The sequence below is a fragment of the Crassostrea angulata genome, chromosome 10 (assembly GCF_025612915.1).
Source record: "Crassostrea angulata isolate pt1a10 chromosome 10, ASM2561291v2, whole genome shotgun sequence".
Taxonomy (NCBI): Eukaryota; Metazoa; Mollusca; class Bivalvia; order Ostreida; family Ostreidae; genus Magallana; species Magallana angulata.
In genome coordinates, this window is record NC_069120.1 from 4,790,001 (window position 1) to 4,803,147 (window position 13,147).

Here is a 13,147-nt window from a genome sequence, read left to right on the forward strand (position 1 = left end):
TGTAAATTCAAGTTTGCAAAATCACAGTCCCTAGTGGTAGGGCGGGACCGTGATGGCGGTTTGAATTTTTACATAGGAATATGAAGAGAAAATCTTTAAAACTATTTTGGGAAAGTGTTCGGTTCAAAACTCAGTACTTAGTGTGAAAGCAAAGGTTATGCAGATTTAAGTCTGATGAAACCATGATTCCCTGGAGAAAAATGGGGCCATAAAATGGGGGGAGAGGGGGGTATATAGGAATAGAGACAAATCTTCTTACAGGTACAACAACAAAAGGGGCTTGGTATTTACCAAAAAATAAGAGGTTGATAAAAATTGGCAGATTTTCAATTTTTTTTAGCAAGATCTACTGTACTCAGTTGTCAAGATATTTTGATACTGTAATGCTAATTTGATCAGAATTAAGGCAATTTTTGCTCAGGTGAGCGATGTGGCCCCTGGGCCTCTTGTTTTGTGTGTCTTTGTGTCATATTAGTTATATGTTGTTTTCATTTCGTGCAAGAACATATGTGAGTTAGTAATTTATAAAGCTTTGAAACTTAAATATTTTTGACAAGCAAGTCAGTAGTGTAAAACTCAGTTGTAGCGAAGTCCTAGGGACCAATGGATTTACTTCATTATAAATCCGTATGACAAATTCGTAATAATCACTATTGCGAGTTCACAATATACATGTTTTCTTTCACCAGACTATAATTTTTGCTAATTGAGGCTTTGAATAAAAATACATTACTTTGATACCTTTAATGATCAAATTGTTAGTCGAAAAATTTTTATGAAAATAAATTAATTCAAACTATTATGTTAAATGGTAGTGCAAACATTTTTAAACTGTAAAGAAATTTGTTATCAAAGTGTTAAATTTCATTATTATTCACCTCTACGGGACTCAAAATCAGTTCGCTATATCTGTAAATTTGTGATATCTGAATTTGTTATAGCCATAAAATTTTGCAAGATTTGTTAAAAATTTTACTGAAGACTCAAAAAAACTTCACTATATCTGAGAATTTGTTATATCCATGTTCGTACTAAATGAGTTTTACTGTAGAATATTTTGTTGAATTAGAGAGAAATGCTGTAGAATTCTTAGAGCAGTAATTATTTGGCTTAAACAATGATCGATGAATAATTATATAAATGAATTTGTCTTAGTTCTATTTCATGAGACAATTTACCCAGAAATTCATATCACTGATGTAGTTAGATTGATTATATGGAAATATTTTAATTACTGGTAGTCAAACAGCACATTGTATAATGTATATAACAACACAAATCTTAGTGTGAACCATAAAAATGTTAGATGATATGGACATGATATAAATCCATTAAAAAATCATATAAATTTGGAACTATTTAATTTTTAAGAATATAAGAGTTAAGATTAACCATTTTGTTATTTTGGCCAAAATAAGATAAGTCAACATACCCTGTAATTTTGTATTAAAGTCAGTATGATTAAATAAGATCCCGTAGAGATCTGGTTTCAGTAGATTGCTCATTAAACTATTTGTTTACCCATGAAGTGAATCAAAAACATTATTTTATTCAGATTAGTACAAAAATGTAAACTTGTTTTTGAAATTGCCTTTTACAATAAATTTGCTGTCCTACCATGTAATATCTGCTTTGTAACACAGATCTGGCGCTCAGTAAGTAGAGTCAAGTTCACCTTCAATTAATCCAAACTGACTAACAGATAGATTTTACTTTCTCAAGATCACAGTAGATCATGTTTTCAATTGACTGTTATAGTGCTAGCATGTTTGATTATCTCCAAAATTCTTAAAGACAAATTTGTGTGTGTACGATAAACCTTCGACGTGTTTTAGATTATTGTGTTTTTCTCGAATAAATATTTTTGTGAAGTGAAAACTACACCTGTTTCTCTCTTTATGTACTCATTAACAGATCTATACCACTAAATTTCTAGATATTCATGGTGATCTTTTTATTGCTTTTCTCGAAAGTCTTTTATATAGTTTCAGTAAATGAAAATTAATTTGCTCTGTAATAAAGATTTTGTAATTGGGAATAGCTTAAACTTTATTTTATACATGTAAAGTGTAAAATATTGTGCAAAATTCGGTTTTTAGCTGTGATAGAATTTCATCAGCTTTGTTTTAGTGTTGATTTTTCTGTTTTAGGCATGTGAGAGACATTATATCCCGGGATGATAAGATATATCTGAAGATCGGGCTATTAGCTGCTGCCTTAGCCGGAGTAGGCTTTATCGTTTATCGAATGTCAAGCTCCTCCAGTTCCTCAAGATAATACCAGACATACTTCTACTAATTTTAATATACAATGTTAGCATTTGCTGGTGATAATCAGAATGTGCAGCAACAGAAGCCACTTGTGTGGTAAACTGTTGGACTGGTAAAGTAAGTCTTATACACCCTGGCAACACTGTGTGATGATTGGCAAAAATAGGGAATGGAAATATCTCACTACACCCAGTGTTCTTCTTAAGTCTTCTCTGGACAGACTTCTACCCCTATACTTCTGTTAGTGAGACTATTAGGTTGTGTGGGGGTCTTGTGTTTTATTGTTGTGTACTCATTGTAAGTTTGAATGAAATCTTGTGATTGATTTATTCGTGTAATAATCAGTACATGTGTATGTGTATTGTGATATCAGATCATGATCTGTCAAACCTATGGAGTTAACTTTAAAAGTTTCATGGCTCTGCAACTTAAAATGACCAGTGTTTTTGTAGCTGAACACTTTTCGGTGGATTTTACTAGGAATTCACATGTATTTTGACTCATTTTTTGTTTACTCAGTTTCCATAGAAACTGGCTTTCGTTTAGCATCTATCAGCCATATTTGTCATTTTTAATGAGGTATTTCAAGACGTATAACCTTGAATAGAAGACAAAATGCAATAAAAGGCAATGTTTTAGATTGTTATTTATTATCAAATAATTTGAATAAAGGAGATAGGGGAAAATTAATTGATATAAAATGCAGAATGATTTAAATGAGTTTTTGAAAAAAAAAGTGCAGGTGACTTTAATTATTTCTTTAGAATTTTACTCATTAAAAAGCATTTAATTGATGATGTCATCAATTAATTGGGTTACAGAAGTTGTACTTTGTGTATGAATGCTCTTACATTTACATAGGAAAGGTATGTATACTGCCTTTGAATAAAGACGACTCGTGATATTGATAATATTTGTTTTGTTTTTATTTAAACAACATTTTATAATGACAAATAAAGGTACATGAAATTGTTGAATGAATTTGTATGAATTAAGAATTTCGAAATTAAAAGAGAGAGAGGATGATGTGCTTTGTAATGATGTTAGCAGTGATTTCATATGGAAGGTTTAAAAGGTCAGCAGTTGTACCTTTAGTAATTTTTTTTAAACAAATCATTTGAAATAAAAATTAAGTAATTTGAGATAACTAGATGCATTAAACAGGTCTCTACTTCATAAAATTATAAAAAAAATAAAATATATATATATATTTTTGAAATTATTAAAACTTAAGTAATATTTTGCTATTATGCAAACCCTGTGATAATTAAAAGACAATGACTTTTTTCAAATAATTCATAATTTAAAACTATTACAACAATTATATTTCGAAGTGACGTAATAAGAATAAGCAACTCGAAATTGTTATCGTACGAATTAACTAATTTCCAAAATGACTGCCTCCATGGACGCGATGGAGGAGGAACAAGGAAAAGGGCATGTACTGGAAGAGTTTAAGGATCTACAAGAAGTAAAAAGTCTGATTGCATCCCTGAAAAATACCTACAATGACCAGGTTGCGAGGGAGGCGTCCTGTGAAAGATTCACATGTAATGTATTCACAGCGATGACTCAGTATTTGTTTATTCGTCCAGAATTTTCTCATCTTAATTTATTGACAAGAGCATTGACATTACATATTGAGAGTGTTAGCAAACACATGCTAAGAGAAATAGAACCATTTTAACAAGACTTTGGACTTTCAGTAGGATGTAACTATCTATTTCTTGCATAAGTTAAAAATGACGTTAATGACGCAGTTTACACAGATTGCGTAGTGTTAACTCAAAAGCCAGACAAATCCTGTTTATTTTAAAGAGCAATGGCTGAGTGGCCTATAATGAAATAGACAGTCTAGGTCACATCACTGTTTGACACTAACTATTCAAAGTCCAAGCTCTTGTTAAAATGGTTCTACAATATGCATAACCAACTTTGAATTCATTATAATTTATGAAATCCCAAAATCAAGGCATCAGTATTGATGTGCAGAGTCCCAGTGACAGTATCAAAGGGGTACTCAAATGGGTTTAGCACATACATTCTGTCAAGATACCTGACCAATTTTAATTGACCAGCTCTATTTTTTTCTCTGTTTGATTAGTGCAGGTAAAATCCAAGTTTAGGTTTACTTGCCCCGTTACATTTGAAACTAACGGAGTTCTCTCTATCTCTGTACAAGTTTCATACCTATTAAGAAAATAAAAACATATACAAATAAAAAACAAATACAGATTAATTATAACGTCCAAATTTCAATAGCAATTGACTAATCAAGTTCAAATTTTGCATGAATTTATCTTCTTTCAATAATAACAAGTAATTTATAGCAATTTGTCCTAGTTTGAAGCTCTTTACATGCCTGAGAGAGTTGGCTTTATCAGCAGACTTTGTATGGTGCCCAAAGTCATATATTGAATAAAGTTTGAACTTCTACAGAATTAGAACCATTTTAACAAGACCTTGGACTTTCAGTAGGATGTAGCTATCTATTTCTTGCGTCAAAACAAGTTAAAAATGACGCGGTTTCAAGCGAAATGTGCACCGATTGCATAGTCATAGCTCAAAAGCCAGACAAATCTTGTTGATTTCAAAGAGTCATGGCTGAGTGGCCAGCAAAGAAATAGACAGGCCTACGTCACATTGTTGTTAGACACAACTACCCAAAGTCCAAGCACTTGTTAAAATGGTTCTATGATTACTAACATTTCAACCAAACTCGGCCCAAAGCACCTTTTTACATTTGCTCAAATAATTATGATGTTTGCATTAAGGGGAGTTATTTTTTAGAACTGAAAAAAGTTTATGTGAAGAACAAGTGCAACAGAGATGCCAATATTTACTGTTAAGATTTTTTTTTAATGTAGGCCTATCATAATGTGAATTAAGTTTGTTCAAATTGTGATCCAGTAACAATCATTTTACCACCATGGGTGCAAATTAAGGTGATAATAACTTATTTTCAAGAACTACAATGTTACAAATGTTTAATAAGTATTGGCGATAGGAGATGCTCAAAGTTCAACATAGGAATATATTAATGAAAAATATTTAAAAACATAAAGAAGAACTACTTTTTATTTAATACTACAGTATGGAAGCATATAGTAGCCGTATACCAGAATAGCCTATCCTAGGTAAATTATTATATAAAGTATTATTTGTGTATTCTATATAGTTATCATTGATGAGTATCAGGAGCAGCCACACCTTATAGATCCACACCTGGGTAAGTATCCATAAAACTCGATCAACATATAAGTACTGTGTTTATAGCAGGATGTTTATCCATGATCTCTATTGTAGATCTGTGATGATAACAGGCTTCTCTTCATATTTTCAGTTTCCTGATCATTGAGTCTCACTCATATTTTACAATGCCTTATTTTATGAAACATTTACTCAATACATTTTTTCAAATCACTTTTTCAGAGGTTTAACTTTCATATATAAAATTTTATTGGTGAGAATTCTTGAAATGAAATTACACATTATTTCCAGGGTAGGAAAATTGATTTTCAGTATCTTTTCTAAGTTCCAAGACATACCAGTCTTTGGAATAGTATTTTGTTTCTTTAATGTATTATAAGAAATAATGTACAAGAATTGCTCATGGAATGTATTTTATCATGCTTTCTACTTATTCAAGAACTTTTTAAAGAGAAGTATTTCAACCTCCTGAATTTAAAAGTCTGCTTTGAACTGTCATGTTACAATGAAATTCAAATTTCTGTTCTAATATACTTAAAACAAAATATTACAGAGTCCCTTGTGATGCAGATAATTGATATTGTAAGAAATCCCAGCCATCCACCAGCACTGAAACAGGAAGCTTACAAATACTTGTATCTCATAACCAAGGTCAGTTGTCACGTGATCCATTCATGCAATAACCATGGAAACTTTCTTTATAATTTTTTGAATTACGGTACAAAATTTTCTGGATTTATTTACATAGATGAGAGGGTTTAAAATTGTGATACGTCAGTTTCCACATGAAGTAGCAGATGTCGAGCCAGTGTTGTCAGCCATTAGCCAGCAGGAACCACAGGATTTCCAGGTACATTGTCTTCTTCCAGTATTACCAGTGTTACTTTATTCATAAAGTTTGCAAGCTAAGGCATTGTGGGACAGTTTGTGGTTAATGGTGATTGACTGTGATTGTAGACCTGGGAGACTCGCTACATGCTGATTCTGTGGGTCTCGGTCGTGTGTATGATCCCCTTTGACATGGTCAGACTGGACAGCAATATTCCCTCCTCAGGGGGAGAGAAGAAACAGCCCGTCATGGATAGAATCCTGAACATTGCACGGGTAAGACAAGTCAGGCACTTCAACAAACTCCATCAGTGTAATGATTGATTTCTTTAAAAAATTTTGCATTGTTGTTTGTCGGAAATAAATTGATGTTACTGTTGTTAAGTGTTTAGAATTTACATAGGTCTTTTGAGGTTGGATTGTTAATAAATGTTTTCAAATATTCAACTTGATTCTGTTCCAACAAACCTCCCTTTTAGTTTTGACTAGTGACTCTCACTGCATATATGTATGCTCCATCACCTTATACTGTAGATTCCTAATTAAATGCGAGGAATTAATATCCGCGTAAAACCGCGAAAAGCAACCCTCGCGAATTTTAAAATCAGGCTTTTATTTTTCAGACAGTTTTGTTCTATAGGAAATTATAACAAAAAATGGTCCTTGGGATTTTATATTCTCACGATTTGATACAAAACATTGGAATCGTGGTATTAAGTACCCGCTTAAATTTAAATTTATACAAACTCTCTTACAGACCTACCTTACAGTCAATGACAAATGTCGCGATGCTGCAGCTTTCCTTGCAGCCAAATTCTGCACTCGTCCCGATGTCCGAAAAGAAAAACTCCCAGAGTTCTTAGACTGGTCTCTGCAAGTCCTCCACAATGCTAACAGTATGTATAACGATCTAAACTGGTTCAGGGTCCGTTAGGATAATATGTTTGCATGACAGAGGATGAAGGATCTACCTCTTACTTATACTCATCTTCTCTATGCTCACATTGTAGTGGACACAATTGTTGGAAACAACCAAGTCAGTGGGGTGTTAACAATGCTAGCTCTTCTGTTCAAAAATGGAAAAAGAGAAGATCTTCTGGAGTTTGGTAAGAGCAGACATTCAAATCTGACTATCACTTTACCTATTTTTACCTGTACTTTTTCAGTAATTGTTTATTTTTTGTCTTTGATAATATTTCATTACAAATTTAGAAATATTAGAGGCATAATTAGGGCCCCGCAAGGATTTGCGGGTGCCCTATAGTAATCACTCTGTCCGTCCGTCCGTCCTTCTGTCCGTCCGTCTGTCACTCTTCCGTCCACAAATTTCCTGTTTTTTTCTAATAACTTTTTTTATGGCTGCCCAATCAAGTTCAAATTTGGTATGGTAGTTCAGTAGGCAGAAATACATATTTTGATGCTAAGTTTGGTTCTCTATGTCTTCTGGTTTGGAGCTGGGGTGGTGGGGTAGATTCCTAACTATGCATAAGAAGAATGGGCAAAGAGAGATAACTGCTGAGAATGAATGGGCAAAGAGAGATAACTGCTGAGAATGTTACCATTGTATACATGGAAGGCTGTGCAATATTTGTCCTTTGGGATTAATTAACCTTCCACAGGAAGAAAATCCTAAGCTTTATCTTTATCTGTCACATTGAGATTAATAACTGCACTGCCTGTGTCTGCAAATGAACTTTGTTTTGAAGTTAAGGTCAATTTTGAATGATGTGTAGTATTGTGTACATTCTTTGAAATATGGATTTAAAATATAATATTCATATTTTATTTTGGTTAAAATACCGTACACAATGATTTATAATAATTTTATTGAATAGAGGCAAAGCCTAGGTATCATTGCATTGGTATCAATTCTTTGTTTTTTCTAACAAATTTTATTTCATCCCATGTTAACCCACTTTATCCTGTGGATATGACTCATTGGATATTTTTTTGATATCCCACAGTTGTGACTTTACAATGGGATTTGCCTAGGCATAATGAAGTAAAATAATGTAGAGTTTTATAAACAGTGTAAACATTGCTTGCGGTGTATAAAACATGGGATAAATAGAAATCTCATGATTTGTAGTATAATATGATTTTTATCCAACTTGTGTGTTTTATCCCCTCACTAAGGCTCAAGAAAAAAACACTTTAATTGTTGGATGAAAATCATATCCAACTACAAATCACGAGATCCTATATATTCCAATTCTTTTCATCTTCTGCCGGGCATTTATTTTTCATCATTGTTAATATAAAGAGGATGGAATTCAAAGTTTTTTTCACTTCTCTATATTAATTGTCATAGCGGGGCCCTTCCTGACAGGTCAGTTTTCTAGTTATTATCTATATTGTACCATTTATATAGCTGCACCAGTTCTTCAAGTCGTAGAGAAATTGGAGTTGAATAAAAACAACAACACGCTTTTGAGAAAAGCTGCAGTCAAGGTCATCCAGAGGCTTGGTCTGACTTTTCTGAAGGCCAGGGTAGCTGCATGGAGGTATGTGGTCATCTTTAAATATCATTTTAATTACAAAATGACCTGAAAATGCATGTGCAGTAAAAGAGTTTTGAAAGTATTTCAAAAATATATGTACAAATCAAGTTTTTTGCAATGAGGTAATAAGTACAGGCACATGTTGTATTGTTCAAAGGAATTTCCCAAATTTTTAAAAACAGGCACTCTAACAAATATTAATTACAGGAAATAAAATGATTTAACACATGTACTTTATAGCATAAATATTTGCATTAGTGTACATATAAAGACAATATTGTGTGACTACCACCAACTTAACTAGACTTATTACCCGGTATTCTGTGTGACAGATACCAGCGGGGAAACCGTTCACTATTAGACAATCTGCTGAAGAGAGGGAATGTTCAGCCGACCGTGAATCAAACACAAGCTGTGGAGGAAGAGGAGGAGGAATATGACCTTCCAGAGGAGCTGGAGGATGTCATAGGTCAGTATATCACGTGTTATGTGAAATTGTACCGTACATTGCATGTTACACCAGGTTTACATGATGGAGGAAGTCATATAGGGTTAGTACATCATGTGAGATGCTTTGATTAATCTGGTATAAGGATTGAAAGCAGATATTTTTTTTTGAAATTGATTTATTGTCAAAGGGTGTGCTTTGCTTTTGGTCAATATTTAGTGTCTTATTCACAGAGTACCTCCTCGGTGGACTCAAGGACAAAGATACCATTGTCAGATGGTCTGCTGCAAAGGGGTAAATCATTTATAAAAGTTGTTTCTTTTTTTATGGATCTGTATGATAAACATTGGATCTCTATCTATGAGTGTTTTTGGATTATTTTAGGATTGGCAGAGTCACAGGTCGTCTTCCAATGGAGCTAGCAGATGAAGTGGTGGGATCAGTCCTACAATTATTTACTCTACTAGAGACAGAGGGGGCCTGGCATGGGGGTAAGTTGTTGTAAAGTGTAGAAACTCACACTATTCCTAGTGTAAGAAAAATTCCATCACTCTTGTTTCTTCTTCCCAAATAAAGAGATATATTGTTTCAGGTCTCTGAAAATGACATCATTGTTACTGGTACATGTGTACTTTTATAAAGCACCGTTAGAATATTTTTCAATAAATGTTAACTGTCACTGTTGTGGGTTTTAGCCCCAGCTAAATTACTGTACCACTTTGTTGAGAAAGATGCACTTTGTCTTTCTTTGGTTATAGATAAAGTTTACTTTTTGAACCATCATTTTATTTTCAATCTAAGTTTATTCATTAAGTTTATTAAAAACACTTTCCTCCGAGAAAGACTGACCTGGACACTATTTTTTCAGGTTGCCTGACGCTGGCAGAGCTGGGTAGGCGTGGCTTGTTGCTCCCTCAGAGGCTCCCTGATGGTCAGTATTTAGATCTAGCCATGTATGCCTGCTAATTGCTTACATATTTGTGTATTGAAGAAATAAACTTACTGATTTATATTACATTATATTCACTCTAAGAATCAAGAACTGATACCAATAGACTTTAAAATCTAAAAAGAGTACCTGGTACTTCCTAACCTTCAATTCAAATTCGATATTAAAATTTCTAGCATTAAAATGAGCTCTTTTGGCATTAGTTTTTGAGTGAATTTTCTTACTGTTGTGCCTTCAGTGGTACCTGTCATGTTGAAGTCGCTGGAGTATGATGAGAGAAGAGGTGATTTCTCTGTTGGAGCCAATGTGCGGGATGCAGCCTGTTATGTCAGCTGGGCATTTGCTAGGGCCTACAATCCTGGAGACATGGCCAAATATGTGAAAGACATCGCAAAGTATGATTTCATCTAGATTGACGCATGCAATTTGATTAAACAAGACTTGAGGATCAGGTACTTATTTGGTTGCCTTAATGGCTGTAAATTTTGAACTGTATTTTATTCCTTATTCCAGTGCCTTGGTGAAGGTGTCAATATTTGACCGAGAGGTCAACGTTCGGCGGGCGGCAGCTGCTGCCTTTCAGGAGAATGTGGGGCGACAGGTCAGTAAGTCAGGGAGAAGGCTCAGAATAATTTTGATTTATATCTATCATTTATGAATGATTTGACGTTTTCCCCTCTTCATACAGGGAATTTTCCCCCATGGCATTGACATCCTGACACACGCTGACTATTTTGCAGTAGGGAACAGGTCTCATTGCTTCCTGGACTTGAGGTATATACAGTTCCTGCTAAAAATCTTCAGTTTGAGCCTCACACAATAGATAATGATTTAATATTTCTTTCTTGCAGTGTTTACATAGCTCAGTTCCCAGAGTACACTGTGGCGCTAATTAATCACCTGGCTGATGTAAAGGTTAGCCACTGGGACAGGTAAGAATCTCTCTCTCTTTCTCTCTCTCTTTTTTCAAGATAAAGCAAATGTCAATAATCTAAAACTGGTATGTAAGAAATGGAAACATACATAACAAGTACTTCCTTTCAATTACAGCTCTATGAGAGAACTCTCAGCCCGAGGACTTCATAACCTTACCCCTAAAGCTCCAGAGCTTATGGCTGAGCAAGGTATGATCATGGTTGTATTTTTCTTGTAAATATTACAGGTAATTATAAATAATAAATGAACATTATAGCTGAAGTCACCTGTGTAATACAATGTACTCAAGTTGAATGTCTGATAAAAATGGAAGTGAAGATGGGAACTGAAAAGTCACAAACTGGTATTCTAAAGGAATAAAATCAAATTAGAAGTTGTCTCTCACTGCAGTGTTACCAAGACTGATCCCCTTGACAACAGGAATGGATCTGTTTGCTAGGCACGGTGCCATACTGGCTGTCGCAGAAATCACTCATGCTCTAGCTAAAGTAGCAGAAGACAAAAATAAGTAAGGTCTTTAATCTTATTATTAGATTTATTGGCTTTATTTGAGCATTTTGTGTGGTTTGTTGTTAAAATCTATTATATTGTATTTCAGGTCTATCACAGATGTTTTAAGTGAAGAAGTCATAGAAGGAATGAAAAATATCATTAAACTGGTAAAATACAAATATAGGAATGGAAGATTTTCTTATACAAGTAGAATAAGTTGTTTGTAAAAAAGAAAATAATGAAATGAACTTGAACACCATACATATGATTAAGACTCATTCATTTCTGACAAAAAAAGGTTTTTTTCTCATTTGGTCTTCCTTTATATTTGAATACTGTTAGAATTTTCACACTGAAAGAAGATTATTTCTTGTGTGGTAGGACTGGGATTAGGATCATTTACATTAATGAAGGTTAATTTTAGATAGACGCTCAGTTGCAAGAACTGGCAGACAACATGAGAACACATTACCCTATTATTTGTAAATGTTGCCTCTTTACCAAATCTAATGGAAAATTATATTAACATCTGTGTTAAATGTATGCATGTATCTGTAATTCATAGTTACACCATTTTATCAATTTCACTCATTATCAAACAGAAAATGCATTTGAATGTACATTTGTATTTGCTTCTTTCGTATCCAGTAATTAGTTTCATTGTTTTGGTAGAAGTCACATGACCTAATATGAGCATGACTACAAAGATATAGTTTCTTTTTTAATTTTAATGTCTGTTGTGATTTGATTCTTTTAACAGTTAAACACTGCCAACCTTTTCCGTGGCTGGGGCGGGGACCTGATGAGGAAGGCCATGACTTGTCTGATAGAGAAGCTGTCCCTGGCCAAGTTACCTTTCCACGGGGATCCCGTCCTGGGTGAGTGTCTTTTAGAATGAGTGAAATAACAGTCAACTTATATTCACAACATATGATGTTTGAAGGAAACTGATTTTTCAACAAGTTAGCTTAAATTTGATTTTGTCTATTTCCAAGTGCATTGTATATTTTATGTGCTTGACATTTTGAGATTTATTTGATTGAATAGAAATTGCTTATCACAAAAAATACAAAAATGAAATACACAGCAAAACACTATACCAGTACTTTTATGCCCTATTCATTCATGGTTCCACTGATTTTGGTATACCAGCTATGTTCTATTTTAGATCTTTGGCAGGATTTGATTAGTGGATGTTTACAACATGTTGAACAAGATGTTCAGGTAATATTAATGATATAAAATCTAATTTTATAAGATATGCATATACATGTCTATGTATGTTCCATCCACTTGCATTTATATGGTGGTAAAATTTATAGAGTATTGATTATGATTCCTAGACATCCCATATCATATAAACACCTGTTCATTGTAGATAGCAGCAGCCCAAGCCATTCCTGCATTCTACAGAGAGTATTTTATGGAGGGTGATGGATCCCCAAAGAAAGACAAGCAAGGTCATCATTGCATATTGACATTATTATAATTAATCTCAATGGCAGAAAATACA

The 13,147-nt window shown here is 33.6% G+C and overlaps 2 protein-coding genes across 6 annotated transcripts in view; both read left to right on the forward strand.

The window, feature by feature from the left end:
• The window catches only part of LOC128167082 (mitochondrial Rho GTPase 1-like), a 10,147-nt gene extending 6,966 nt beyond the window's left edge, over positions 1-3,181 (forward strand). For 2 of the 4 annotated variants that reach the window (XM_052832600.1, XM_052832603.1), the window contains 2 exons: positions 1,644-1,655; positions 2,151-3,181. In XM_052832600.1, the coding sequence (XP_052688560.1) occupies positions 1,644-1,655; positions 2,151-2,277 (139 nt within the window). In that variant the 3' untranslated portion in view covers positions 2,278-3,181. The remainder of the gene's footprint in view (positions 1-1,643; positions 1,656-2,150) is intronic. The other 2 variants (XM_052832604.1, XM_052832601.1) reach the window with 1 other exon arrangement.
• Positions 3,182-3,635: 454 nt separating this feature from the next.
• The window catches only part of LOC128167081 (tubulin-specific chaperone D-like), a 37,581-nt gene continuing 28,069 nt past the window's right edge, over positions 3,636-13,147 (forward strand). The window contains exons 1-22 of one of the 2 annotated variants that reach the window (XR_008241213.1): positions 3,636-3,820; positions 5,449-5,499; positions 6,034-6,131; positions 6,229-6,330; positions 6,438-6,584; positions 7,066-7,204; positions 7,319-7,414; positions 8,680-8,812; positions 9,142-9,278; positions 9,491-9,551; positions 9,642-9,748; positions 10,126-10,188; positions 10,445-10,601; positions 10,720-10,807; positions 10,895-10,980; positions 11,058-11,138; positions 11,257-11,330; positions 11,533-11,650; positions 11,741-11,801; positions 12,395-12,512; positions 12,803-12,858; positions 13,013-13,094. Coding sequence is in view for 1 of the 2 variants with exons in the window: in XM_052832599.1 (XP_052688559.1) it covers positions 3,664-3,820; positions 5,449-5,499; positions 6,034-6,131; positions 6,229-6,330; positions 6,438-6,584; positions 7,066-7,204; positions 7,319-7,414; positions 8,680-8,812; positions 9,142-9,278; positions 9,491-9,551; positions 9,642-9,748; positions 10,126-10,188; positions 10,445-10,601; positions 10,720-10,807; positions 10,895-10,980; positions 11,058-11,138; positions 11,257-11,330; positions 11,533-11,650; positions 11,741-11,801; positions 12,395-12,512; positions 12,803-12,858; positions 13,013-13,094 (2,212 nt within the window). In the remaining variant the exon portion in view is untranslated. The remainder of the gene's footprint in view (positions 3,821-5,448; positions 5,500-6,033; positions 6,132-6,228; positions 6,331-6,437; positions 6,585-7,065; positions 7,205-7,318; positions 7,415-8,679; positions 8,813-9,141; positions 9,279-9,490; positions 9,552-9,641; positions 9,749-10,125; positions 10,189-10,444; positions 10,602-10,719; positions 10,808-10,894; positions 10,981-11,057; positions 11,139-11,256; positions 11,331-11,532; positions 11,651-11,740; positions 11,802-12,394; positions 12,513-12,802; positions 12,859-13,012; positions 13,095-13,147) is intronic. The other variant, XM_052832599.1, reaches the window with a different exon arrangement.